This window comes from Telmatherina bonti (assembly GCF_933228915.1).
Source record: "Telmatherina bonti genome assembly, chromosome: 4".
Classification (NCBI taxonomy): domain Eukaryota; kingdom Metazoa; phylum Chordata; class Actinopteri; order Atheriniformes; family Telmatherinidae; genus Telmatherina; species Telmatherina bonti.
The window spans coordinates 30637341-30664773 of record NC_136622.1 but is presented as its reverse complement, the minus strand read 5'-3'; the positions used below and the strand labels follow the sequence as shown (position 1 = coordinate 30664773).

The following is a 27433-nucleotide window of genomic DNA, read 5'->3' as shown; positions in this document are numbered from 1 at the left end:
AGAGGCAGTCTGGCTTTAAGACATGTGATACAGTTTTTACACTCAGCCAAGCTGTATGGGAACATTTGTCTCTGAGTGCTCGCTGAGGAGGGACCCAGCGAGAGCCGCTGCTCAGAGGCTGCCTCTCACTGGAAGGATGCGGACGGTGGAAGAAGAGATTCCACTACAGTTAATTAAGGAGCACTCCGCACGTGCCTGTAGATGCGAGGGGGCAAATGAATTCGGTGTCAGTGGGGGCAGCTCCTCAAGGTGAAGCAGTGATATTTCAAAGGTGGAATTGAAAGAGCTGTAAATCTGTTTCCTGACTCCAGCTTGACGGTTATTTCTGAATCACTGGACTGTTGCTATCAAAGTGTGGAGCAGAGAGGCAGAGTCAGTGGAGTTCCCTCCTCGATCCAAATTCAGAGTTACTGGATGGGATCATCATAATCAGAAATATGGATGGATTTATGGCTTTCTGTTGAGATATTTGTGCACAATTTGTTGGGTTGCTCAGGTAAGACGTTAATCTTTCTACTTTGGAAATGACAAGAATGTTAAATGTAGTTAAATGTATATAAATAAATATATATCTATATATATATATATATATATATATATATATATATATATATATATATATATATATTAACCTGTGTATTGTACATTTACAATAAATAAAATATCAGTGGGATGTAGAATATTAGAATGTTGTTGAGAAAGGGAAACTAAAAAATGTTTGCAGATTTAAAAAAAAATTTTTTTATATAAATACTGTACTAATTTATTTTATTCTCACTTAAGATTATCAGAAGTTTTATGCTCTTTATGATGCAATCCCATTTTGAAAATCACAACATGAGTCTGATAAGAATCGATGCATGCTAAAATATAATCTGATAAACAGTTTCCAGCTGTGAAATTATTGTAGAGTTGAAGCGCTTTTTTATTTCTTATTATTTTTTATATTTCTCCTTTGCACATTCTTTGACCAGAAGCATTCCTCACGATCTCTTTTCCTCCTTCTTCTCTTAACTGAACAGCATGGTGAAACACTACTCGCCTTTTTTGATTCCTGTTAGCACCACGTCACTGTCACATTATTCTGACAGAAAGAGAATAGACTCAGCAGCCAGCTGCTCACAAAACTCTTATCTTTTTTAAGTTTGATTTTGGTTTTGAGGCAGGAGCACAGCTCAGGAGTTGAAGGGAGTCAGCCTGTCAGGGGAAATCTCTGCTGCATGGGAAAAACTCCTCAGGGATCACTCCATATTTGCTGCGCTGTGGCTAAGGGACGAGACAGGGTAAACCAGGGGGGAAAAGTGAAGAACTCATACTTATATAATCATGATAATGATAAATCCAGATGACTAAATATAAAATTCCACTGTGGGAAGCAAGGGCCAATTATCCAGAGAAACGCTTCATATTGCTGAGATACAATAATGTGCTTGTGTATGCATGTCACACTGATGAGTCTGAGTGTGTGTGGCTTGGTTGTGTGTTGGGGGCACGAGGTCACAGGTTTAGAACATGATGTATTGTGAGTGGACTGCCCCTCTGCTGGTCCTTAGCAGATGTGTCCTGTCATGTCCTGGCTGCTCTGCTTGTGCCTCTGGGTCAGTGTGACTGCCATCCAGCTGTGTCAGGCCACTTTCTACGACACCATTCAGCAGCATCCTGGGACAAGGCCAGGCCGGACCACAATCCACATGATCGGTAAGTCCGACTCCACTTTGTCTTCTTCGCTCTGATTTCCAAATATTTTCCCAAAATTAGTTTAAAGAAACAACAACAAAAAAAGAAAAACAATATTCTCATGTCTCTTCTCTCACGTTGCCATAATCACTCCTTTGTTATGCTGCTGCATGCTTGCTTTGGTTGTGTTGCAATGCAGAGGGAATAAAACACTTCATTTCAGTTCTATTTTATCTTATGAGGTCATTACTTTTATTAATATCCAAGCAGTTAACAAATAAGTTGGTGATGGCATTCCTCATTAAGATTTCCTGCACACTGCTTCAGGATTTCTGCTCAAAATATCACACAGATAGACACAGAGAATGCTTCTATGCTTTCCTTCTAGCGCTATCAGAGCTGATATTCATGCCAGACTGCGCCCCTTCAATTTGATCTGTGCGATTGTGTTCCCTGTGAAATTGCACAGAATAGAATATGACCGAAGCATTGCAGGGTGAACTTTAGTTTTCGTCAGGCAGATGCGAGCCATGGTTATGGTAAATAATTATGATCTCAGGATTCGACAAGAGGAGAAGAAGCTGAATGCTGTCAGAACTTCAAAGGGAAGAGCAGCTGCATGCGAGTGCAGGTCCTCAGTGTCTGTTATTGTGCACCTCAAGCATGTCAGCAAGAGGTCTTTTCAATACTCTGTGTTTTGAGTCTGAAGACTTCCTGTTCCAACACCTTCGTCTCATTACTCAGGTCAGTGAGTGTGTGTTGGAGGAGAAGAAATGTAGTGGAAAACAAAAAAAGAAAAGTCCCTTGAAAATGGGATGTCTTCATAAAAGGGGTCTCATATCGGCAAAAATAAATTGAATTAATATTGTAACGTGAATTTACAATCCTTTCTTTTTTAAAAGGGGGAAACATCCAATTCAAGGCGAACAATTTGAATCCTCCAGGACCATCTGGTATTGAAAGTGCAAATGTCCTGTCATTCCATTTACCATAGTCCTCACTCCTGGATAAATGAGATGCCAGTTTTATGAGAGGAGGAATGGAGGCCTGTCTGGATTGATTCTGACACTGAAACATTTGTTCTGGGCTGTGTGTTGTGTGCCTGGTGGATTGGTGGGAGGATTGGGGTTGACGGGTCATGAATTGGTGGCAAGAAGGCCGCTGGTTGCAGACCATTGGGCCAATCATTAAAGGCAGCAAAATGCCACAAGTTCATGGTGACTGGTATTAGCAGAGGAAATCGAGATTACAGAGGGCGAGAGATCAGTCGTGTCCTTGCCAATAGAAATTTTGAGCTACAAGGAGATGAGTCAAAATCATTCCTGTGTTGGTGTTTTTGGGAGCAGCTAAATTGTCACCCGATATATGAATCTCATAAACACACAGAAGTCTTAGATATGTTATTATTTGTGAACAAAATCACCTGCAGCATGAAAAGCATCAGAGGGAGTGAAAGGAATTACGTTATAATCTCTTGTGACAGTATACAAGCACTTGTTCTACCTGTGCACTGACATATTGGCATCTTTATTAAATAAAGAAGTGTGCAAGAAGTCCATTAGCTAGATGACCCCAGAGTAGGTGTTTGTGTATGCTCAGTGATTCGGACAAGGTGCCCTGCCTTTCACCCTACAGCCTTGCTTACAGATTGCTGCCTGCCATTCTCAGACAGGCTTAAGGCTGTTTTCTGCCTTCCTGGTACAGGCAGTGTTGCTCTCTGTGGTATGATTCATAAGGTGCTGCATTTATTTGGTGCAAAGAGCGTGAACGGTGCTCAAAAGAGAACAGATTGTGTGTGTCGTGCATTCGCAAAGTGCCGGGCAGAGATGTTGCTTTTGGGGTCGTGCATTTCTCGACCCTCCAACATGCCCAGAGGAAACCACAGATGGGCAATTTTCCCCATCTGAAACATTGACTTGCAAAACAAAAACAGCCTCCTACATGCAGTGATTTTAAACCTCGATTTGACCACTAGGAATATAAAAAATATTCTGCGGCAGGTATGACAAATTGCAACTCAGGAAGGAGCTGCTGATGTGTGATATTTGGTTAAAGAGAAAATTATATGCTACAAGAACAAAGGCATGTTGGACGTGTAGAGCAGCAGGTTTATGTTTTTTTTTTTCAGAGGAAGAAACTATTGGTGATGCAGTGCATCGTGTGGAGGTGTTAGCAGAAAAAGACGATAAACAATAGTGGCTGCCTGAGGTGGCCTTGCTCCTTCGTGAACTCGCTTTAGCCAACAGTTGGCTTTGTGGGGTCAAACTGTTCATGACTGAAAGGTCACGTACTCTCTTCTCAGAGCAGATAATCTCCTATCTTGTGGTTGCTGTGAAATGCGAAGTAGTGAGCAAACATGCATAACGAGATGAGATATGCAGCAGAGTCGAAGATACAAGTAGAAGCAACTCACTAGCAAGTGTTCACTTTATTCAGATTTAAGTCATGAATACTTTACTCTTTGTCTTATCAATTTTACAACCTTCCTCTGCTCTTGCTCCAGTGCCCACCGTGATACCCTTTTTCCTGCAAGCCCCCACCCTCAGACCTTTTAGTGCCGTTAAAAGAAGCCTCTTTTGACACAATGAGTTTCAGTGCTGAAGAACCTGAATAGAAATTCTCAAATGAAATATGCAGTGTTACTATAGTTTCATTTTTCCTCAAGTGAAAATCCCACAGAAAAACCTGTCGTGTCCCCTTCTGAAGCTGTAGAGAGGACTACAGAATTAGGACTTCTTCATATGCTCCAGCAAAAGAACCACTCGCTGTTAAAGCTTGCACAGAAACAAACATGAAAAATGGATTCTCAGCTGTCACAAACAAAGGTTGTATCCTCTGTGCACTGTTTTAGATACTGACAATTTAATAGCCTTATATAATGCATCCTGGAGGCACATTATTTTGACATACAACTTCCTCCACCACTCCCCTAGACGTCGTCTCAACCGTGCTTTCACTAGTGCCGTTGCCGTTCCCTTGCAACACCAATGGGAAGTGGCGTTCACCCTCAGCTCAAAGACTCTGCACAGCTGGAGCTCTGTGAACCTACATTGCCCTGATGTTGTTACATATGTTAGTGCGATGCTGAGGGACCTTTGACCAGACAGTAAAATACCAGAAATGTTGCTATAGATTCCTAATAGGAGAGTCTGGAAGACATTTCCTGCTTTGAAAGGGAAAGCTTGTTCTGTCGTCTTGTATCACATTTTTGCAGCAGTAAAGTATTCATGTAATTTCCATGGTTAGCCCAAAAGAAAAATATATTCTTAAGTAAATGAATCGAAAGACAATCAGTGGCTTAATTATTACTGTATGCTCAGAGCTACAAATAGGTTTTACATATGCTAGTATTTCCTGATTATTCCCTCTTTCAGCCCATGAATAATTCATAAGAGAGAGCCACTAAGCTTGTGGATATTTGTTTAAACAGCATGTTTAATTGAAGTCTTTCAGCCAATTCTGTGCTGAGGCTATGGGTTGTGGTCACAGCACTTATGTGCGAAATGAATTTTTGTGGCCCACAGCGTAATTAATTAGCCAGCTTTCTCACTCTCAGACTGCACCAGCTGTTTCTTACCTCAGCCAGAATCCCCATACATTAATAACAGAGATGTTAACGGCACAGGCAGTTCATCAGCTCGTCAGTTTGATAAAGACTTGTAGTTTACAGGACTGCGTTTTGTAAGATATTCAGCTGCAAATTGAAATGACTTCAAAATGCATGCTATGTCTGGAAATAGCTGTCCTCACTCTGTTTTGAATTTTTTATTTTTTTTCCAAACTCATCTTTTCTACAGCAATAAGCAGAAAATAAAGGTGCTAATGACATTTCTGGATAGATCTTTGTACACAGAGGTTGCTGTTACTGATTGTTGTGTTACATTAGAGACAGGAGATTAATTAAAAATAGAAACATCTCGAGGTCAGTGCATTTTTGCAGTGAAGCTTATTTTTTTTTCTTAAGGCAGCATTTTCAAAGTCACATCTTACTGATCAGCTGACCCATTATCCATGTCATCATTCATTTAATATCTTTATTTTCAGTTTTTAAGTCAGTTTAAAAAGGAAAAGAAAAAACCTTACACCTCAGACAAACTCAGATTCCTGCCTCTTGGTTGCACACCTTTACCAGTCACTCTGTGTCAGTTTGCATCTATGCCTCCTAACTTTTCATTTACTTCAAATAAGGGTGGAACTAACTCTAAAAATGTCTGCAAGCAAAACCATTACACTTTTTTTTTTTTTTTTTTTTTTTTTTTTACTGAAAACAGAAAACTCTAGACATTCACTAAGGTAGATTTTACAGCGATATAAAAATTCTTAGCTGTAGCAAAACTCATCCATGAGATCAGATGTGTGCAGTGAAGTCATTTCATGTACTGGTATCGTAGCTCTTAATGGGCCCGTTTCAAATATACATATATGGAATGAGAATAGAATCATTGACCAAAGTATGTCCATGTTAAAGTAGGTCTACAAAGACGTTTTTAAGGAAGTCAAATTTGGAAGACATCAACTGAGCTGATGAAGAAGCGCTCAAGGCCAAGATGCAGAGAAAGAATGCAACATGGCAAAATAATTTTTTCTTTAATGATGAAGTACTTTCTCAGCTATTTGCATACTCTGAATTAAAATGTAAATTAGATGAGTAACTCTACTCCCATCATAAACTCTGATTTTTTTTTTCATTGACATTATGACTATATCTCTCACCACTCCAAAGCTACAGCTTTCTGAATTCTCACGATCAAAATTTAACATCTTCTTTGATAAACTCCAGCACCTAATGGGTTAACAATGTTTTTTTGGTATGTAAACATATTCAGTGACTGTTAAACTTTGATAACTGTATTTAGATCAGTTCCTCCTGAAGCCGTAAGATGTGTGAAAGATGTGAGTAAATTTCCTTCTGGGATTCCTGATGCAGTTATTACAAGCGGATTGGAGATATTCTTAAGAATTGGACATGTTTGAATGGGAGGACATCCCAAAAACATGAAATGGACAAGCATGGGGCATAAAAATGGGTGTGGGGAATAAAAGAGGATCCATTTGGCATCTCTCCAGTACTTGTGGAAAGACACCAGAGTGACTTTAAAATAATCCATGACCAGTGAAGGAGGGAACCTGGGTTCAGATGAGAAATTGACAAAATGAGAACTGTTGCAGTTTTATTCTTTCTTTTAAAATTACTGTGATTCAGAACATTCATTTGAATCTGGAGGCAAATATGGAGGATTCTTCACACCCTCTCCACAACACAGTGATGAAACAACAAAGTGTGTTCAGTGAGAGGCTTCTTCAGGTCCGATGCAAGACTGAAAGATACAGAAGATCATTCCTGCCAGCAGCCATCAGCCTCTGGAACAAGACCTCCTCTAATTAATTATTATATACTACAATACTGAATTTCCCTTTGGGGATTAATAAAGTATTTTTCATTTCATTTCATTTTCATTTCATTTTATATATTCCATCATCACAGTTTTCAGCTGTGATAATGCACCAGCAACCAATCACTGCAACAGAAAGGACAGTCTGTGCACCTTCATCCACCTGGATTACTGAGAGGGAAAGCTTCTTCTTTGATTCTTTAAGGTCAATGAATAGATATTCCAAGTTCCTATCATGATCGAATCCAGAATCAGGTAATGAGAAGCACTCAAAGGTAAGGGCTGAGATGCATCAGCATTCTCTCCATTGCTATTCTTAGTGCAAAACTCCTAGGTGAAAGCTTATATTTATATATTCAAATCTGACACAAAAAGCAACATAAATGCATTTTTTACTAATGTGATTCTTAGAAAAGGAACAAGGAAAAAGCAGTTACACTGTTTAATATATTCAACCGCTACCCTAAAAGTATCCCCAGCTCACTCACTTTAGGAAAGAATATTACTTTAAACCTGCGTTGAAGGCTTTAAACAGTTCATCCTACAATCATTCACCAACACAACAAAACTTCGGAAGCGTGTATGTAAAACTAAAATGTGGATGATGTAAGCTGCAAGCAAACAGTTTATGCACAAAGCCAAACAGTTCCTTAAGAATTTACAGCATGCACTCTCAAAATTAGTGCATTAATGTTAGAGCTTCGCTGCCATGAAATGCAGCCTCTGGTTAATTGCTTCTCTGCGATATCATTAAGACTGCATATGTACAGGAATCCTACCATTAAAATACTTTAGAGAACAGTGGGATACATTGTGCCTCAAACTGGCGTTATTACTTGATTGTTTCAAACTACTTTATCTCTCTTGGGTATGGGAAGCAGTGCATCCTCTCCGGGTCATCAGTTAGTCTTTTTAAGAGCCTGGTTTTGTTTGTAGTTAGCAGCAGTTTTCTAAATATGTTGCTGTGACAGCTGACATAGCTCAAGGATAGTTGACTCTGAAACCCTGAATCCTGATGACAGTGTTCACTTTGCTTTAATCCAGAAATAGTCCAAAAAACAAAGCTTAACTATTGCAACCTCAGTGTACTAACAGCGAACCGGGCGAGTGCTTTTAAAGCTCATTTAAATGTTCTGGGAAGGTAGCGAGCCGGTTCCTCTGCTGCAACAATTATCTGCCGCTGAAAATTAATCAGTGGCTTCTTAACAGAGTTTATGGATAGCATTAATGTTTCATATTAATTAATACATAATGATGATGTTTCATGTGATTAGTATTAAACTTTAATTACTGTGAATTGTGCATCAGCAACAGGGTTGTTAATGGGTAGGAGCAAAGGTTGCAGAGGTAAAGGCATGCATTTGTTACATTAAAGCTCTGCATACTTGGCAGTAATAACATAATTAATTCTGTTAAATTAATGAATGCAATATCTAGTAAATAGTCATTTATGGAATTGTATTGATAAATTACTTTTTATCTATTACTGTAGCGTGTAGTTACAGACAGACTGCACATGAGCAGGCACCTGGAAAAGCTGTAAGGAAATGAAAGAGACATGAAACATCACTTCATTGTTTGAGTTGCATTTAATTTTGCGCTCCGTTTGTATTTGCTTGCAAGCCTTCCTCAGAGTAGTCATTTTTCTTCCCTATGCAATTGTTTCATGTTTCTTTTGGGAAGTTTTGTGTCTGTTTGTGTTTGATTCACATCCTTGTTCTACTGCAGGTGCCCAAACCTGGACCCTGTAGGCCCATCGTTTCATTACACCTTGACAGCAAAATTCACTGCCAGTAATTTGAAAAAAAAAGTTCACAGCTTTATAGCTGAGCTGGTGCAGTTGGGGCCACGAGGCTGTCCCAGTTGGAGTCAAACCAGCTCAGTACGGACAACAAGATAACAACAGTAAATGTGGTTCAACTGTGAAGGCACTTTAAAGTTCTTAAAATCAAACACATGACAAAATTCAGTAAATTGGTCTTTCCTTCGTGTGGCAGATAATGAAAACAAGCCGACACTCTGGGGAACATCGCATCATATCCATCATTCACAGTAATCCCTGATTTCAGAGGTTGCACAAGCATGGTGTATGCTCATGTGTGAGCGCTCTCGCTCTTTATTTAGAAAATTTTCCCCCAGAACAAAAATTGCTGCTGAATAAATGATGACTTTTGTCCCAACTGTTTGTAAATATTATATTAGAAAGTTATGACCCTCCTGTCTTGTGTGTTCTGAAGAATGTTGCAGCAAATGTGCCTGTTGTCTGGGTAAAAGGCCACCCTGATGTCTTGTTTTCCTGTTAACCATATTAAACTGTAGAGATGCAGAGATGTGACGACTTTAGAGAGCCTTTTTTGTTGTTGTTCTTGTGAAGGGATTTCCAAGGTGTGGCAGTCCTCAGATGGTCTCTCCTTTGTCCATCGATGGAAGAATTAGATTTTCTGTTGTGAAATTTTCTGACCCACTTGTCAGACCATTTATTTGAATGAAAACAAAACCAGATGCGATCTGTAGATTCTGCGTTATTGTCATGCGATTAACTTCCTGTCATCCCAAAAAGCTTCAGCACTCAGAAGAATTACAGCTGTTAAGTCATCTGTATTTGCTGAGGTGAAAATGGGACCCCATTTCCTCATTTTAGATATTCCCTTGGAGAGAAAATCTTCTTGCGGAGTGGGAATTACAGTATGCTTGATAGATTATTTCATATGGCACTGCCTTTGTGAGAGCCTATTTTAAATGCTTGGCAGGAATGTGAAATTCATTATCATTACTTAGACCTCATTAAACTGAAAAGAAGCGTCTCAACTAACTAATTGGTTCCGAGGGGGAGGGTAGCATCAGAAATAAGCAGTGTAATTAATATTGGGGTTATCAGGCTCTATGGCAGATTTCATTTTTGTGTAAGGTTGATTTTTTTTTTCATCCATCATGTGCTATAAGTCTTCTGGCATATTTACACCACAGATCCGGTTTCTTTTTGTGCAGGAGTGTGTATATGTGAAAGTATGGTGACATAATTGACGGACTGGCTGAAACATTTTAAATTGTGCCGGATAAAAAGAGTAGTTAAATTTAATTTTCAAGTCTGCAATAAATGTTTTAGTGATATACCTTGCTCATGTTCTTAACAATAGCTGATCATGTGACGCAATCTCCTGTTACTGTCATGCTGAATAAGATATCTTCCATGTTTCTGCTCATCAGCAACCTTGCACAGTAATTGCCACTGTCTCTTCAGACTACATGCCATACATCATGGGAGGTTATTAGGCTTTTGCATTATGCATATTACACAACTTACTTATTACACACTTTAAATGTTGCATCTGCATTTGCACACTACATAGATGGTCTGGTCTGCAGTGAGAGGGCCAGCAAGTCACATCAGAGGCAATCAGACACTCTAAAGGCTCTGTGGTTGTACTCTCAGTCTGCTTCCTTTTCTTCAAAATCGATTTATCTCTTTCATAAGAGGAGGCAATCTGAAAATACAAAATACCAGTTGTGGACATTTGCAAGTTGAGAAAAAAGGGCCACATGGAAGGACAAGAGCAGCTTGACATTTAAAAATCAATGACATTGCATCGACAGGAGACACATTTTTACATTTCAATCCTCTTTTTTCAATTCAGAAAAGTTCTGAAGGAAATGTGCACTACAGAAGAATAATGTGGAGTAATCTGTTTATGTGTGTTAAATGGACATGAAAGCTGCATAGGATCTGCTGCACCTAATTACCGTGCTCCACAAGTCACACATCTTCACCATAAAAACGAAACAACTAAGGGCCTTTATTTTATGTATGAGTTCCACTTGTTGACTGTCAAAACAGCATATAATGCCCTTGATCAGGGCCATTCTTGCAGTGTCCTGGGCCTGTGTTGTGAGTGACAACACGAGATGATGTACTTTGAGGTTGCAATTCAAAGCCGAAACCCTTTCTCCATCTGAGCACTCACTGATTCCTCTTTTGCATGCAGCTTTCATGCATCCTAAAACAACTCCAGCTCTTCTCTGAGAGTAGTCATTTTTTGCATTTCAATAAAGTATCACCCATCCCTCGCCCACTGCACAGGACCAATCTTACGGCCTGCTTGTGTGACATCCTGTCAAAACCACCAGCTACATTTCATGAATTTCTGCACTTTTATTTGTCATGGGCGCTGCTTTTTCAGAGCAGCAATTGGTAGCTCTTCTACACCCAGAAACTGTTTAGAATTCTCTTTCAGTCATGCATGTACTATAGTAACCTTACATGTGTTTAAAAGTGAGCTTCAAACAATAAATCCTCATGTGTTGACATATTTAGAACCTGTTGCTTTTCTTATAGACATAGTTCATTCTCAAACGATTGAAAAGTGTCAAGTTTTTACATTTTTGAACAAAATTGTTCAAAATTAAGCGATGTTAAATTAACTTTCACCTCAACTCTAGAGTCCATAGCAACAACAGTCATATTTTATAAGGAAGGGAACAAATAGTCACTCATTTCGACACCATGCCGTCGCTTGTGTTGTGTCTCTCGCCGTCTTCCATCTGCATTAATTTGACATTCTCTAATCTGGCACTCCGGCTTCCTGTCAGCAGCAGAAACGCTGTGCCCTGCTGGCTTGAATGTCTGTAGAGGGCATCCACAGAGAAAACAGAGCGTGTTATGGGTCACCTTGGTTGTATTTTCCATTAAACGGATGACAGACATGTTGCTCTAATACACGGACTGCTGTGGTTTGGACACAAGGTCCTGCTGTCTTTGGTAAATGACTTTAAAGCTGCAAAATAATTAACCATGGGAGCAGCAGGTATTGCAGGGACCTGCATGTGACACAGACTCAGCTGTGGGCTTGTTTGGAGATATTCAGATGTCACACACTTATGAAGATATATTGTCATGTGGCACTTGTCTGTGAGCATACTCATTCAGTACAGGGTGTGCACATGGTGTCACCGGCTGCCAATCACTGGAATTCAAAGTCCCAGGAGAGAAACTGGTTATCTATTAAATTGAGTCTCTAAGCTTTCCATTTGGAGTGCACCAGCAACTACTGTGAGAGCTGTCCTTTCATTTATAGGCGGTGTTCATTAAATACAAATATTTCACTTGGATTAATTAGGTCTTAACCAAGTGATAGATGGTGTGCAGACTCCTTCTGTAAATTGCTCATATAGTTGGTGTTTTTTTCATGTATACACTGTGTTGAGCCTCTGGAACAGATGGCAGAAGAGCGTTGCCATTCAGAGGGTATACTTGCTATCAGCGTCTCCAGAGACAGCCTCACAGTCTGGGCTCATTACAGTAGACAGCGAGTCATTGCATACTTATTGCGTAGTGACATTTCTATTGAGACAGACTGACCATTTTCCTCTGTGCAATGGCTGTTTCATCACGTCTGAAGAACCATTTACTGGTCCCACATGAACCCTGTTCACATTCATTAAGCAGACCGAACAGCAGAGCCACAGAAATTCAGAACTCGTGCTACGCGTCCATGTCATGCATGATTTGACAGCATTTGCCTTCATCTAGGCTCGCTGTCCATAACTCATCAGATTTCAGTGCAGGGTTGCTGGCTTCCCACATCACACATTGTGCCCGGGTAGCTATCGACTGAGCGTTGTTCACTTTCCATCCAGCAGCTGAGACACGGCTGATGGCAGGTGTTGTCATTTGTGTCACCGGAATTATGGTGAAATCCTGACAGACTTCCATTTGGTAAAGTGAAACTAAATAGACATGTGTCTGAGAAGCCGAGTTCACAGCCAGAGAAGTTGGCTTGTGTTTCCAAAAGCCTTTTATGGGATTTAAATTTTACTGTAATACAAACAAAGTCAACATCCTCATTTGCAAGTAAAAAAAAAGGCTGTTTAAATGTTAAACCTGTTGCTGGTTAAAACATGATTTAAGTAAAGAAAGATGAGGTAAGTTGTTGGAGAAATTATTATGGGTTTTGGTTTGTATTAAGTATTAGACATATATGCATTGATTTGCTGTGATCCTGCTGTGTTTTGTGTCAATGCACAAAGCTTTCTTTAAGTCATATGATCCTTGTCTGGAATGTGCAGACAAAGTCTGAGACAGGAAGAGTTTCCTGCAGGGCATCTGTTTTTGTCAGCTGCTTGGTTGACCAGTTGTCTAAAGGTTAAAGGTAATAAAGTAATATAGTGAGTGATTGATGCTTAGTGAGCTCAGTTTAGCTTCGGAGGAGAGAATGATTGTTTTCTGTGGTCTGCCCAGCAACTAGGAGGAGTTAAGCATGGTTTAATGTAATTGACCTTTTCTTCCCTTGTAGAATTTATTAGGAAACCATTGTTTTTTTCTTTTTTTATATATGTTTTGCTGACATTTTAAAAGTTGGCACAGACAGAGGAGGCTAATTAGGAACTATGGCTGCTTTAAATAAGAGGGTCATAATGTGTAATGACACATATTACATATGTCATCTGGTCCCATCTACATAAATGACAGCTGATAAAATGATCAAATCAAATCAAATCAAATTTTTGTAATGCAGCTTTCATACCAGAAGCAGCATGAAGAGCTTCACATATATTAAAAATAACAAAGAATATAAATATACGGACACACCTGATAATTTGCACACACATACAGACACACACACCGCCGATCCCATGTTACAACTAAAGAAGCATATCTTTTGTCTTCTTAACCAACAAGTAAATACATAAAGGCGGACATGAACATCTGCCTTGTCAGAAATGATTTGGTTAAGTCGTGCATGTTGCTGACTGTTTCACCTCATTTTACATGTAGAGTTTTTAATGTAAAAAAAAAACACAGCACTGATATACAGCACACTGCAATATAGTGCAACAAGTACATTAAAAATATAATTTAAATGTCCATAAAATCTTAAAATAAAGTACCTTTATTTTGTAAATTAACTGCATTAACATTGTCTAGCTCATTCAGGGCAGTTTACACATTTCTAAAGCACTTCTTCATGTTTTTTTAATCATTATTTATCTTGCAGTGATACATTACCTCGAACACCAATGACAAATATTGTTGGCAATGATGAGTTCATTGGAACCTATAAGCAATATTTGACTGTAATGCCAATTTTGACGTTCATTATAAAGCTGTATTTATACATGTTTTTTCCATCATAAGAAAATCTCTGAAATCAGGTAATTTATTTCCGCCGCTGAGGTTATGAATGCTTTTGTCTGTTCTCATCTGGACTGTATCAGTCAGGGCTCCTTCTATCACATTTAGTGGATTTACTCTGCAGTTACTTATTACTGGGACAAAAAGGTTTAAGCACATCAACTCTCCGCTTGCTTCCCTGCACTGGCTTCCTGCTTGATTTTCTATTGATATTAAAATCTTACTGCTACCTTTAAAAGCAAGCATCAAATTGCCCTGCTGCCTGTAGACTTTTTGAGTTGGTATGTGCCCCTCCGACCACTGAGATCCACAAACGGTGCCCTGCCAACTATTTCCAAGTCATAGTTTTTTTCTTTCCAGTCCCCACCTTTCTGGAAATCTTTGCCTGCTTGCATTCTGCATCTGCAGCTTCCTTTAAATCCCAATTATAACTTTTCTCTTTGAGAATGTTTCGTACGGTGGCCCTGAAATGTCAACACAAAACCCACAAAACCCCACTAATACAGAAACCACAATACAACACAATTAGCTGTAACACAAAAGCTGCAAAGGAAGTTATGCCGCTTTTTATTTTCTTGGAATTTACACAGCACGAAGTGGGCAACAGTGACAGTCACACAACAGAAAGTTAGCAGTGATGGAATTGACTATCTTCAACAGGCAATAACTCTTTACTTAGTCTACATGTCAAAGTTAACATTTAAAACAGCAAATACCAAAATAAATAAAAATTATCATTGCTTAGTTTGAGCTTTACCAAAAAAAATATACCTTCCTTTTCATCTTTTATGTGCAGAGTAAATAAAAAGAAAAATTCAGTGTAACTTCTGTTGCAGCTTTTGTGTTGCAGATAATTGTTGACACTTGTGGCTTTTATGTTGGTGTTGCAGCTAATTGTGTAGTGTAGCAGTGATATGTGTAGTGTTGTGATCTGTTGTGGAGTGCTGTGCCTTTCGTATTCGTGTTGTGTCTTTTGTATTTCTGTGACACCTCAGGGCTACTGTACTTTTGTACTGCCTGATACATTTACTGTACCATGTATTTTACTATTGTGTTCTGTAAACTTCCACCCAGCTAAACTTAATACAGCTAGTATTTTTTTTTTTTGTATTATTATATTATCATTGTCTTGACCAAAGACACTTAAATATGAGAAATTCAGGAATAAAAATGAACAAACGTTCTAATTAGCAGATGACTGCTTATCCTGCCACTGGGAGGATCCTGTTGTATCCACACTGCAGAAACTGTTCACAGAACTACCTTTACAAAATTTTTGATTATATCGTGATTTTTGCTATTTGTTGTTGTCTGTTATGCTTCTTTACACCATCTGTAATGCTTTAATGTTTCATGGAAAGCATGTCTTTTACATGAAAGACGCTACACAAATAAGAAAAAATCATTATATTCAGCACCATCTACTGATAAGGTTTTTTTCAACCACACCAAGAACTATAATTAACCGAATACCAGAATGAAACTATCCCTAACAATCCTTGATAAAATACCAGTGTAAGCGTCAGCAAAATGCTGAATTACAGCAAAATTACGCCATTAAAAAACATTATCAGTGTTGCAAATAAACAGAAAAAAAGAGCTATACAGTCTAGCTGAATCTGCAAAACTATTTGCCAGTTTTTAGAAAATTATTTTAAACTAAAAGGTCTTGAAGCATTATTAATATCCAGTTTTCTTGTTCCTTCATTCATAACTAATGCAACTGGAACTATTTTTAGATGCATAGAAGTTCCAGTCCTATCAAGACAAAAAGTATTAAATTCTAAGTCATGAGTGAACAAATCCTTATTGCTTCCAAGTAATTTAATGAACAATCGTAATTTGGATTTGCAATAATGAGAGTTAAAATGCAGATATAAACTAAAGCGATTTTACAGAATAGAGAATTTTGCAGAGAACTGACTCGTTTAAAAGGTGCTCCTCCTGATTCTCTGCTTTGTTTTCATTTGGTGGCTGTGAAATATTTTACACTGAATCTCTTGACAGATGTAGCAGCTTGTTTTCTGATTTTTTTTATTGTTTTGGTTTTGATTGTATAAGTGTTCCTGTTGCTTTCTGTCTTTTGTGTTTTTATTTTCCTTTTCTTATCATCCATTTTTCATTCTGCATCCCTTTCCTTGTCCCTCCAGTAAGGTCCAACATTAACATTTAATTCAGCAATAATTAGAATAAAGAACATTACCGTGTGACGTCTGAAGGTGAGCATCATTGACAATTGATCCATTAAGCTTCCTCTTGGTAAAGCAGATTTTAAACAACATGGCATACAGATCATCATTGTGTTTGTTATGATGCAGGAAAGAATTGTTTAGTTTTTCAATTTACTTTTTAAAACAATGTATTCGTTGCTCCGGTGGTATAAAGCGCGTGTGAAGTTGTGCTTGTCCACCTTACTGCTCAGATTGCAGTCTGGTAATGTAATGTCCTCAGTCATCTCTGAGATACAGCCATGAAACAACGAGCCTCTGGGCAAAGACTTGTAAAAACCCTCCCACTCAACCTGCCAAGGTCTAAAAGACACCTTGACAGAAACAGATACACAGCCAGTAACCATGCAAATATAATCTGCTGTTGGTTTTCAGCTGTACATCTAGGAGATACTTTTCTCAGTATTGGAACAGTTTGCTGATATTTTGCATCTTCAGCTCTTAGTTTGTGCTTCTTTTCTATGTTTCTTGTGTCAAACTTTAGTCATTTTGCTTTTTTTTTCTCTGTTTGTTTCTTTCTCAGTTTTGGTTGTTTGCATTATCTGATTGGTGTTTTGTGTATTACTTTGGTTGTCTTCTATCTCATTTAGAATTTTTAAAACTCCTTTTATGGATTATATTTCTCTTTTATGTCTCATTGTAGGGATTATGTGTATCTCTTTGTGGTAATTTTTTATCTGTTTATGGCTGTTTGGTGTCTCATGTTGGTTGTTTTGTGCGTCACTGTGAATTTCTAGTCTTTTTTCTGGACATGTAACATCTCATTTATTTTATTTTATATGAGAAAGAAGTCTGTTAGATTTATTTAGTTGAATATAAATGTAGTTTTAATATCATCTTAATAATGATTTACATACAGGATGGCATCTGTAACTTGTGTTAGGTAAGATAAGTTGCATGAAAGACCAAACAAATTGGAATGCAGCTCATCTTCACTGTTTGGACTTTTATTTTCTCATATCATGCAAACCAAACAAATTTCGACAAAAGAAATAAATCAACATAAAAGAAGAAATCATTCCTGAAAAGATGACAGAACTCTCACCACATATAGCACAAAGTCATGACTTTTCCAGCTCAGCCAGAACTAAAAATGAGTTGTGCCCTGTTGGGCACAGATTGTATATGTGGTCACCTTGTTGCCTGACAGCCCGTGTTTCCCGGCTCAGAGTAATGAAGAGGCAGAAGAAGGGAGCATGACAACAGAAACAGGGCAGTTTCAGTTGTGACCCTTTGCTCATGTAACCTGTGACCTTACGAACGACAATTTCAGCATGACCCCTGTTCCCTGTCAATCAAAATGTTGCTGGAAAAGCGACACAAGCTCACATACACACACACACATACACTCACACCCAGAAGCCATTTGCTGTTTGGGAGACTGACTTTGTTCATTGTTCCTGGTAATGGGGGAAATGGAAATACAGAAAACAATTATACCCATGCATGGCTCCAGCCTTCACCTGTAGGAAGCACTCCCACCCAGCCATGTTATCCTCCTTCTCCTTTTGAAATATTTAGGATGCAAAGATGGGGTTTCGTAGCGTGAAGCGTGTTGCACTTGCAGCTGAAACTGTGGGTGAACTGGAGGAGCACAAAACAGTTGCATTGCTTTTGTGTAAAGGTACCAGATTCACCTGCTGGCTGAAAATACCACACTGATTTGCATTTTTATTCAATTTTAATATATTCTTCTGAGGTGATGATTTCCAAATATAGAGTATCCTGTTTCTTTAGTCTGTTTGCTAGCAACAAGCAAAGCAAGTTAATTCTGTTGAGTAGTGTGTTCTTAATAGATCAAAGAAAAAAATCTAGGGCTGTCTTCTGCAATTAAGGAGATGCATTAAGAAAAACAAACCCCTGTGGGCTGTTGTTTTCAAATGATGCCCCACTGCTTCCACTGCTACATCACGATTAACGTTGTACAGACATGCCCTTTTGTTGAGTGCATCAGACAGCATGCAACGTTCTCGCAGACTGACTACAAGATCAGGAAATTTTTCTGTTAAAGTAAAGGCTGTAGAAGTTTTCTGAGACACAGAGCCTGGAGTCACATAACATCAATAAACATCACGGACATGGGAAGAAACAAGGAAGAGGAGTTTCATAATTCTGTCTTACCCGTTGCAATAGCATTTGGCTAATAACTTTTTTTTCTAACCCCTTTATCGAGTTAACACATTTAAATAGTGGCTGAAAATATGGAGCTATTTATTAGTACTTGTCAATTATTTCTGTGTTGACAGACTCACATTCAGGCACTGCAGGTTTACCAAAAGGAAGAAATACTGAATCCTGAAAGAATTGCTATCAATTTGTTTTAATATCTGAATCCCTTCTTTTAATGCAATGAAGTAAAATAAAGAGAGACACTCTCAGTGATCTTCTTCCATCCAGCAGGTCATGCGGGGCAGTGGTAATTAATCCCCACCAGAGCTCTGATAATGGCTCCCAAATCTTGTCTTTCTCTTTCCTGTTTGAACTTAAGCCTCTTTTCTGACTTTGTCAGATCTGAGCTAGGATGGTACTTTTAAAAGAACTTCACTGTGACTCTGCTAGCAACAATGAAATGGATTCACAATGTTGTAATAGAAAAAATGCTGTTGTGTAACGTTAATAGCCAGCTCACTCAATAATGAAGGACTTTTGTCATTAAAAAATAAAAAGGTCTTACGGGGGTGCTGGTCTCACAGGATGGCTTGAAATAAGCATGATATGTTATCCTTGTATCAACTTATACGTAAAACATTCCCTGGGTGGGACATGTGCTTCCTTACTAATGTCTGGCAACTCCTGAGTTGTCCTTACTATTTTCAAACAGCTGACAGATCTGTGTTTTCTCCCTGCAACACTGCTGCTTTAAATCCCGCCTTATAACCCATTTCAACTGCAATGACTGGTTCTGTTCTTTTGTTTCTTGTCTTGATTCACTGATCAGTTTTCACTCACACTGTTGAATGAGCTAGATGTGATTTCCCCTATTTAGCTAGTGCCAGTTAGGGGTGGTAACCCCAACATTTTTCCATTCGATACATTATCAAGTCTATGATACCTTTTCACTGATGCTGATGCCAATGCCGATACTGGTTCCGGTTCCATTTCCAATTCTGATCCCAATTTTGATCAGGACAATACGATATGATACGATACGATACGATACGATACGATACGATGCGATGCGATGCGATGCGATGCGATGCGATGCGATGCGATGCGATACGACACGACACGATGAGATATGATATGATACGATATGATGCAATGCAATGCAATACTGTTATCAATAGTTTTTGACCCTTAATGGAAAATCACAATTGTACAGTGCAAATGGACTCATATATTTTTTGCAAGGGTAATGTGGAATTTAAATAAAGCAAACAAACACCAAAACTTGAAAGAAAGTATTGATGCTTTTAAAATAATGTTAAATTTTACCATTGAGTAATTTAAAAAAACCAAGTTAAATTAAATATTTCTAAAATGATGAAACATTTACACCACATAATAAGATTACTCACATTTATTAATTGAAAAAAAACTAAATATAACATGTAAAAGTAATAGAATAATTAAAAAAAAAAAAAAGATAATACACAGTAAAATATTAAAACAAAACCTCACCATCAATAACAGCAGCATCATCATGACCTCTGAGAGACTACCATAATCATGTGACATAGAAAAAGAGGAACACTGTTGCTAGGCTTTGCATTAGATTTTATTGCCTAAAACTCTAAAACTGCAGTATCAACTCCAGTGGATCAATACACCCATCCATGTTGCCAGTGTGCAGCACTAATGATACCCATGCCTTCAGCCAGAACTTAATTAACAGAAAAGAAAAGGATGATATCAGTAGTTTTTATAGAGTAAGTACGAAAGTTTAAGCTGCTGAGAAATTATTAATAATTGTTAATTAGACATTTGACATCAATTGTCAAATGTCTGCTAACTATACCTGTAACGTAGCAACAGTTCAATTTCCCCATGAAGGACCATTAAAGCTTTTTCTATGTTCATTGATTTTTTTTCGAAGTTTCAATTGCATGACTCAATCTGCTATTTTGTTAAGTGAAAATAAATAAAGCTGCCATATTTCAGAGAGCCGGTGAGCTTTAGAACTCAGAGTTATGGCCTAATAATGACATACTTACGTGTTTATCTGACCTTAAAAGGATATATTTGATGTAAAATTAAATGTTGGGGTAGTGGGGCACAAAAAAAAACCCCAAAAAGTAATTTTGACATGTATATATATATATATACATACATATATATATATATATATATATATATATATATATATATATATACATACATATATATATATACATATATATATATATATATATATATATACATATATATGGGGGCTGCACGGTGGGGCAGTGGTTAGCACCGTGGCCTCACAGCAAGAAGGTCGCTGGTTTGGTCAGTGGCCTTTCTGTGTGGAGTTTGCATGTTCTCCCCGTGTATGCGTGGGTTCTCTCCAGGTACTCCGGCTTCCTCCCACCATCCAAAGACATGCATGATAGGTTAATTGGTCACTCTAAATTGCCCCTAGGAGTGAGTGTGGGCGTGAGTGTGGTTGTTCGTCTCTCTCTGTGTGGCCCTGCGATGGACTGGCGAGCTGTCCAGGGTGTACCCTGCCTGTCGCCCAAAGCTGGCTGGGATAGGCTCCAGCTTCCCTGCGGCCCTGAATTGGAATAAGCGGTTCGGAAAATGAATGAATGAATATATATATATATATATATATATATACATACATATATATACATATATATATATATAAATAAAAGAACATTCTCCCAAACATATATTCTAAGCAAGTGCAGTGAGTCAGAGAACACACATAGATTTTCTATTTCAAAATGATTACAGCTGTGAGGATGATTATGTGCTTTGTAGCAACAGTTTGCTTTGTTAATGGACATATTTTCTTTCAAGTTTTGAGTTGATGTCATTTTATTTCTTGTAGTGTGTGATAAAAGTATGTTTCTGTGATGCTGGCGTTATAGCACAAATTTCTTTCTAATCTGCATAACGTTGATATGAAACAAATATGCTAACAGTTGTCTTCAACTCATTCTGTATTCGGTCTAGCCAAAACAAAACAAAAGAAAACTTTCAACGGGAAAAAATATTGCAAATAAACATCAATCATGCAAGAAACATTCGTCTTCCAGGGGCCTCTGCGGGGCCTCTGCTTTTATGTCTCTACCTGTGTCAACATCAAACTTGCACTCTTGCATGCTAATACAATGCAAGTGACGAATTTGTCATCTGTGAGCAGTTCAGTGTTCAGAATTAAAGTATTTCTGCCTGAACCAACTTGGTTTCCATGGTGACAAGGCAGGCTAAAGTCATTCTAAAGTTAATCTCCAGCTGCTAAGCTCCAACACTTGTTTTGCATTGAAAAGAGATGTTTAATTGTATTTTGTTTGACTTTTTTAATGTTATCAAAGTTTGTTTTGCTTTGACTGAACTGCACTATAATTTAGCTTTTCAATGCCTCATTGACGCTATGACAATATAGGTTCAATTGAATTTCTAATAAAAGAACTGGAGACTTATTGATGAGAATATTGCACAAAGAGAAAAAAAATTAAGCACCTTCTGGTCGATTATTTATTTATTTATTAAGTTGTGGTAAATTGTGTTGCACTGAAATTGTTACAAGTTGTAAAAGTGTCTTCATTCATTTCAGCAAAGCTATTTTCTCTGGTACATCACTACTGAATTCCCTCATTTCTAGAAAGAAAAGGAAACATCTGCAGGAGGAAAAATTAGGACTTTTATATTTGCTTACATTAAACCCGAACATAAGTAATGCAGAGTCTCAGCCAAACCCAGAGTAATCATCCAGCTGTTTCAGTTCATCAGCAGATCTGCTGCAATGATTCAGTGCAGCATGCTTTACAGCAACAAACTTTTTTTTCCTTAAAACTTTGTCTGCAGGGAAATTTTGCTCCTGAGAAAACAGCTCTACATGAAGAGGACCTCACAAACTAAAATATTCAAATGTTTTAGAGCGATATGTAAATCTAGCCATGACGCATTTCTCAAACCCTCCGCTCATTGTCAAACATTACTTCAAATCACTTTGCTGGCAATACACCAGATACTTTCCCCTCTCACCGCTCCTGCTCTCTGCTACCCCCTTGATCTTGTGTCACGCTGACGGCTGTAATTGTCAGATGGTCCTTTGCTGCACAGCTCTCATATGTGGAGAGTCTAAGAACAGTGGGTGGGAGAGACCAGTGGTTGAGGGGGGTCATGTCTGTTTGGTCTAATCCTCTGATCCTTAATGACACAACCAGTAGTTTGGTGATAATTACATGGTTGATCCAGTGTTCATATTTATGATGACCCTGAAGCAGGCCTTTCTCCCTCCAAATAGACATCTTTTGTCTTTGCACTCTAGCACATCATCTTTTTTTAACTCAACATGCTGCGGGGACTTTGGTTGTTCAAAAACTGGAATAATTATTCTGGTTAACTGCAAACTGGAGTGACGTTTTACAGTCATTTCGCTTCATGAAACATAACTCATGCATCATAGGTTAATCGTATGATAGATGACGCCAAGATGCAGTGTAACACATTTTGAATGGCAAAATCTTCATCCTTATTGTTGGACAAGTTCTTTCACTCAAAATCATTAGTGTGAAATGTCTAAGTTAATACAGTTATTGTGAAGTTAATGTTCTCTGTGACTGATATTTTCATTGTGTATCATACTATTATACAGTTAACACTGAGCCACCACTGGATAATTAGCTATTTACAGTTATATCAAGCTGGTAGAATTTAGCTTGTGGCACAGCTATAAGTCACAAGTAAAGCTCCGACAGGGAAAATGTCTCTTTCGCAGCACACATCTGAAACATACCAAGTGACCATAAGCAAACAGAGGATTTTTATAATCGGTCATAAGGTAAAAGGGTTAGAAACATTGCAATGTTTCAGGTTATAATGAGATGAAAGGGTTAGAAAAAAGGTTCTCTGACCTCAGAGAAAATGAAATGTTAAAATAATCAGATAATTGCTGTAGTTTGAAGGTTGTGGAGGGAGAGTGTTATATTTTCCTCCATTGCAGGGCAAAAATCAGCTGAAAACAGCAACATTAAAATGTAAAAGAGTTTAAGTACTATTGATTAATGGATTGGAAAGCAAATGTTAATGTAGTCTAATGTTCTTTTTATTTTATTTTTCTCTTTATCAGAAGGAGGCACATGTGAAGTAATTGCTGCTCACAGATGCTGCAATAAGAATCGAATCGAGGAGCGGTCACAGACGGTGAAGTGTTCCTGTCTGCCGGGGAAGGTGGCTGGAACCACCAGAAACAGGCCTTCGTGTGTTGATGGTGAGTATTTAAGCAATGCAAAATAAATAGTAAACTCATTGCTTCTGTTGCAGAAATAATTAATTGATCTTTTTGTCTTTTATTTCTGCAAAACATGTTTTTTTTCTTTAATGTAAAGATATAGCGATATCGTCACATCTCTTGGAAAGCTGGAATCAGACACGCTAAGCCTTGTCCCAAATAAAATAACTATAACATTAACTGAGATAATGTCACATCCAAATTTTGCTCCTGTCAGACAGCAGACGGTATCTGCAGGGGTGAGCTTTGCTCTGGAACAAGACAAAAACAACTACTGAAAGTGGTACACCTCAGGGAAGAATAAAGGAATAAAATTATACCATAATGCAAAGACACGCAGAGAAAATAGATGTTGTTTACATCCCGGAAGATATTTCATGACGGTTACACACATTTTGACAAATATCTGCGACACAGCCTCAATCCCTTATAAGAGATGGATTTTGGTGTTTGGGTGTGACACATCTAAAACACATATTGGCTCTAGGAAACCTCTCACCTGCAGCTTTTATCTTAAATCCTTTTGCAAATATTACTGCAATCTCGGTGCAGACTGGTGGAATTTCTGGTCTCTAGATGTCAGCTCTGATAGTTTCTTTTCCTGTGTCACACATTACAAACCATTTACTGTCTACTTACCCTGTATTTAAGACAATTTTCCCTCTTGATGGCAGAAGTGTGGTGTGCATTAAAGTCAAGCCTCAGTCACACCTACCAATTTTCTCACTCAATGAGAAGCCACAGTTTCACCCTCTACATCCCTGTTTATGTGTGTACAAGAGAAGGAAAGCTGCTTTTCAATAAACATATTTTGAATTGCAATTGATTTAATAGTTTTTCTGGGTAATGGTCCATTTATATGACTGAGAAACACTTTATAAATACCTGTGCATTAAATCACCAACCACTTATACATACTGTTATTTATATCTACAATTAATTTGAAAAACTAATGGCTATTTACAAATGTTATATATATATATATATTAGTACTTTAGCACTTATTTTTTAAAGGTTGGTCCAGACTGGAAATGCAAATGCAAATAGCGTTATAATAAAAAGACTATTGTTGTACTAAAGAACAGGAGAATTATCTAAACAATTGGAAAAAAAATACCAAAGCCGAAAACAATCCAAATCTTTGATAGACATTGAGTCGCTAATAGAAACTCGACAACAAAATGTCCCAAGTGCCAATCTGTGGTATCTTGATTTATTCAAGTTTAAGGTTAAGCACACCTGAAATGCCATTGCTCTTGTCTTTGTTGCTTGTAGCATCCATAGTAATTGGAAAATGGTGGTGTGAGATGGAGCCTTGCCTGGAGGGGGAGGAGTGCAAGACACTCCCTGACAACTCAGGCTGGATGTGCTACGCCGGAAACAAAATCAAAACCACAAGGGTAAGATAACCTCTCTCTTGACTGCAGGAAATTACACTGCAAGAACAATTATTAGGCAAATTGTACCCCTCAGGATTTATTCTATTGTTGAGCATACTCCACGTTCTTAGTCTAAAATGTTATCAAGCCACAAACTTGAATGTTTGACTCAGAGAAAGTAAGATAAGTTTTTAACAAAGTGCATCTGCAATAAAAAAGAATTGCAAAATGTCACATCTTTAATATAAACTGGTTGGTTTATTGTCACTTTTTAGAGTAGGTTACTCTGCAGAAAGCCTGTTGTTTGTGGAGTCTGTCACTCTATTGATCTGTTCTGTTCTAAATCAATTTCTACTAAAACTGTCACAGTGCGTGGAAGACGGGGGCCCTAATGGAAAGTAAAGAGGCAGGAACCAGACGGGTGCAGGAAGTAAAGGTTTAATGATAATAACTGAAAGTAACAAGGCTGGAAAACTAAAACACAAACACAGAATTAGTTCGTTAGTTAGATAGATAGATAGATAGATAGATAGATAGATAGATAGATAGATAGATAGATAGATAGATAGATAGATAGATAGAAGTTGTTTATTTATCCCAACTTGTTGTTGCAGCATCCGTGTGCATTTTTGTTTATAACACAAACAAACAGAACAATATAAAATTAAAAATATCTACAGAATCGTTACAAGAGGAGGTGTATAACTATGTACAATGTAAATGTAAATACCCTGGAATGTGATATGGTACTGTGCAATATAAATGTTGACATATGGTAACAGTCCTGATGTTATCTTTGACACAGGGATGATGCATTAAACAGTCTTAATGAGGTGGGCAGGACAATGATATGGCATGAACAAAAGAAAACAAGGGGTAAATAAACACTGAGAAAAAAGACTTTAACTGAGGTGAAGGAAATTAGCAAACAGGAAGTAAAACAGCATTTCCTACAGAATGGATAAAATATAAAATAAAACAGGAAACCAGTCCAGCAAGTGAAGCAACAGCAGCAGTGAATCCATAAAACTCAAACCAAAGCCCAAAGATCATGACAGAAGCAGACACAGGATCCCATTTCACCTTTTATCACTATAAATACATTAAAGAAAGGTGCGCCGCTTCCTGAAAGTATTAAAGTCAGACAAGCAAGGACTTCTGGCGTTTTCTCAAGCAATTTCAGATATTCATTGTATACCAAAAGCAGTGATGCATGTGATGCACATTATCCTCTGTAAAGATAGCCGAGTCTTCCCAGAGAAAATATACAAAGGCTGTTTTTGCCAGCTTGTTCCAAACATGCTGGTATTACAGCGAAGGCTCATTGTCAGAAAGAAACTTTTTTCAGTGTCTGTTGCTGTGCATAGTGATGCATGAACACATCTGTGACAGTTTCTTGTCATGGAAATATTGAGTTTGTCTCATTTTACAAAAAAATGCAGTTATTACTTTACTGTGAAACTGCTTTTTACACATTCTAGTGTGAGACTGTGTTTATAAAGACCTTCATCTTTGGTTTGCACTTTAATCCATCTGAAAAGATCAACGAAACTCCACGTTACTGGTCCATCCTCCTCTCTGAATCTGTGGAGGTTTCATTAAAAGTTGTTTTGCTGTGTTTTCTGTGTAAATGAGCCATCAAGAGTCACACTCATTTAATTTGTCCCTTAAAACATGTTTAAGGTCATCATTGTCACCGTAGGTTAATCTTGCAAACCATATCCAGAGGTAGTTTTGTCCCATCCCATGCCCCAGTTCAGTTGATACTGGTGCTGCATTATTACAGACAGTTTCTGAGTCTTGACTGTTCAGTATGAGTTAAATCTTTGCTGGTCCACTTCCCCAGAGGTAATGAAGCTTTCTAATAATTATGCACACCTTAATGTAAGGTGTTATTCTCTTTAGGCGACCCTGCTTCCCAATTACATAAATATATTTGACCTAAAAAAAGAATCCAATAAGTGTTCAAGTTCACAATATGGTTTAGAGCTGAAAATTATTCTGAGAAATAATGATGAGGGAAGAATACTCACTTGCCTAATAATTGCACATGCAGCGCTTAGCTGTGGGAAACAAAAATGCAGCAATGTGACGCTTACTGCGGCATCAACAAAAGCCGCGCAGTTAATGGGATTGAAATTCCCAGGAAATTGACTTGTTAACAACACAGTCTAACCTTCTTTTTCTTCCTTGTTTTTTCTTGTCAGAACACGCAGCCATACACAACATCAACATATTAA

General features: G+C 38.0%; 1 protein-coding gene across 1 annotated transcript; it reads left to right on the top strand.

Moving 5' to 3' along the window:
• Nucleotides 1-1550: 1550 nt before the first annotated feature.
• On the top strand, nt 1551-27433 carry LOC306755097 (chemokine-like protein TAFA-1; the record flags this gene model as incomplete). Its single annotated transcript, XM_079239351.1, has 4 exons — nt 1551-1698; nt 23653-23793; nt 25090-25214; nt 27401-27433. Exons 1-4 carry the CDS (start codon nt 1557-1559, stop codon nt 27431-27433), a joined length of 441 nt encoding a protein of 146 aa, XP_079095477.1. The 5' UTR covers nt 1551-1556.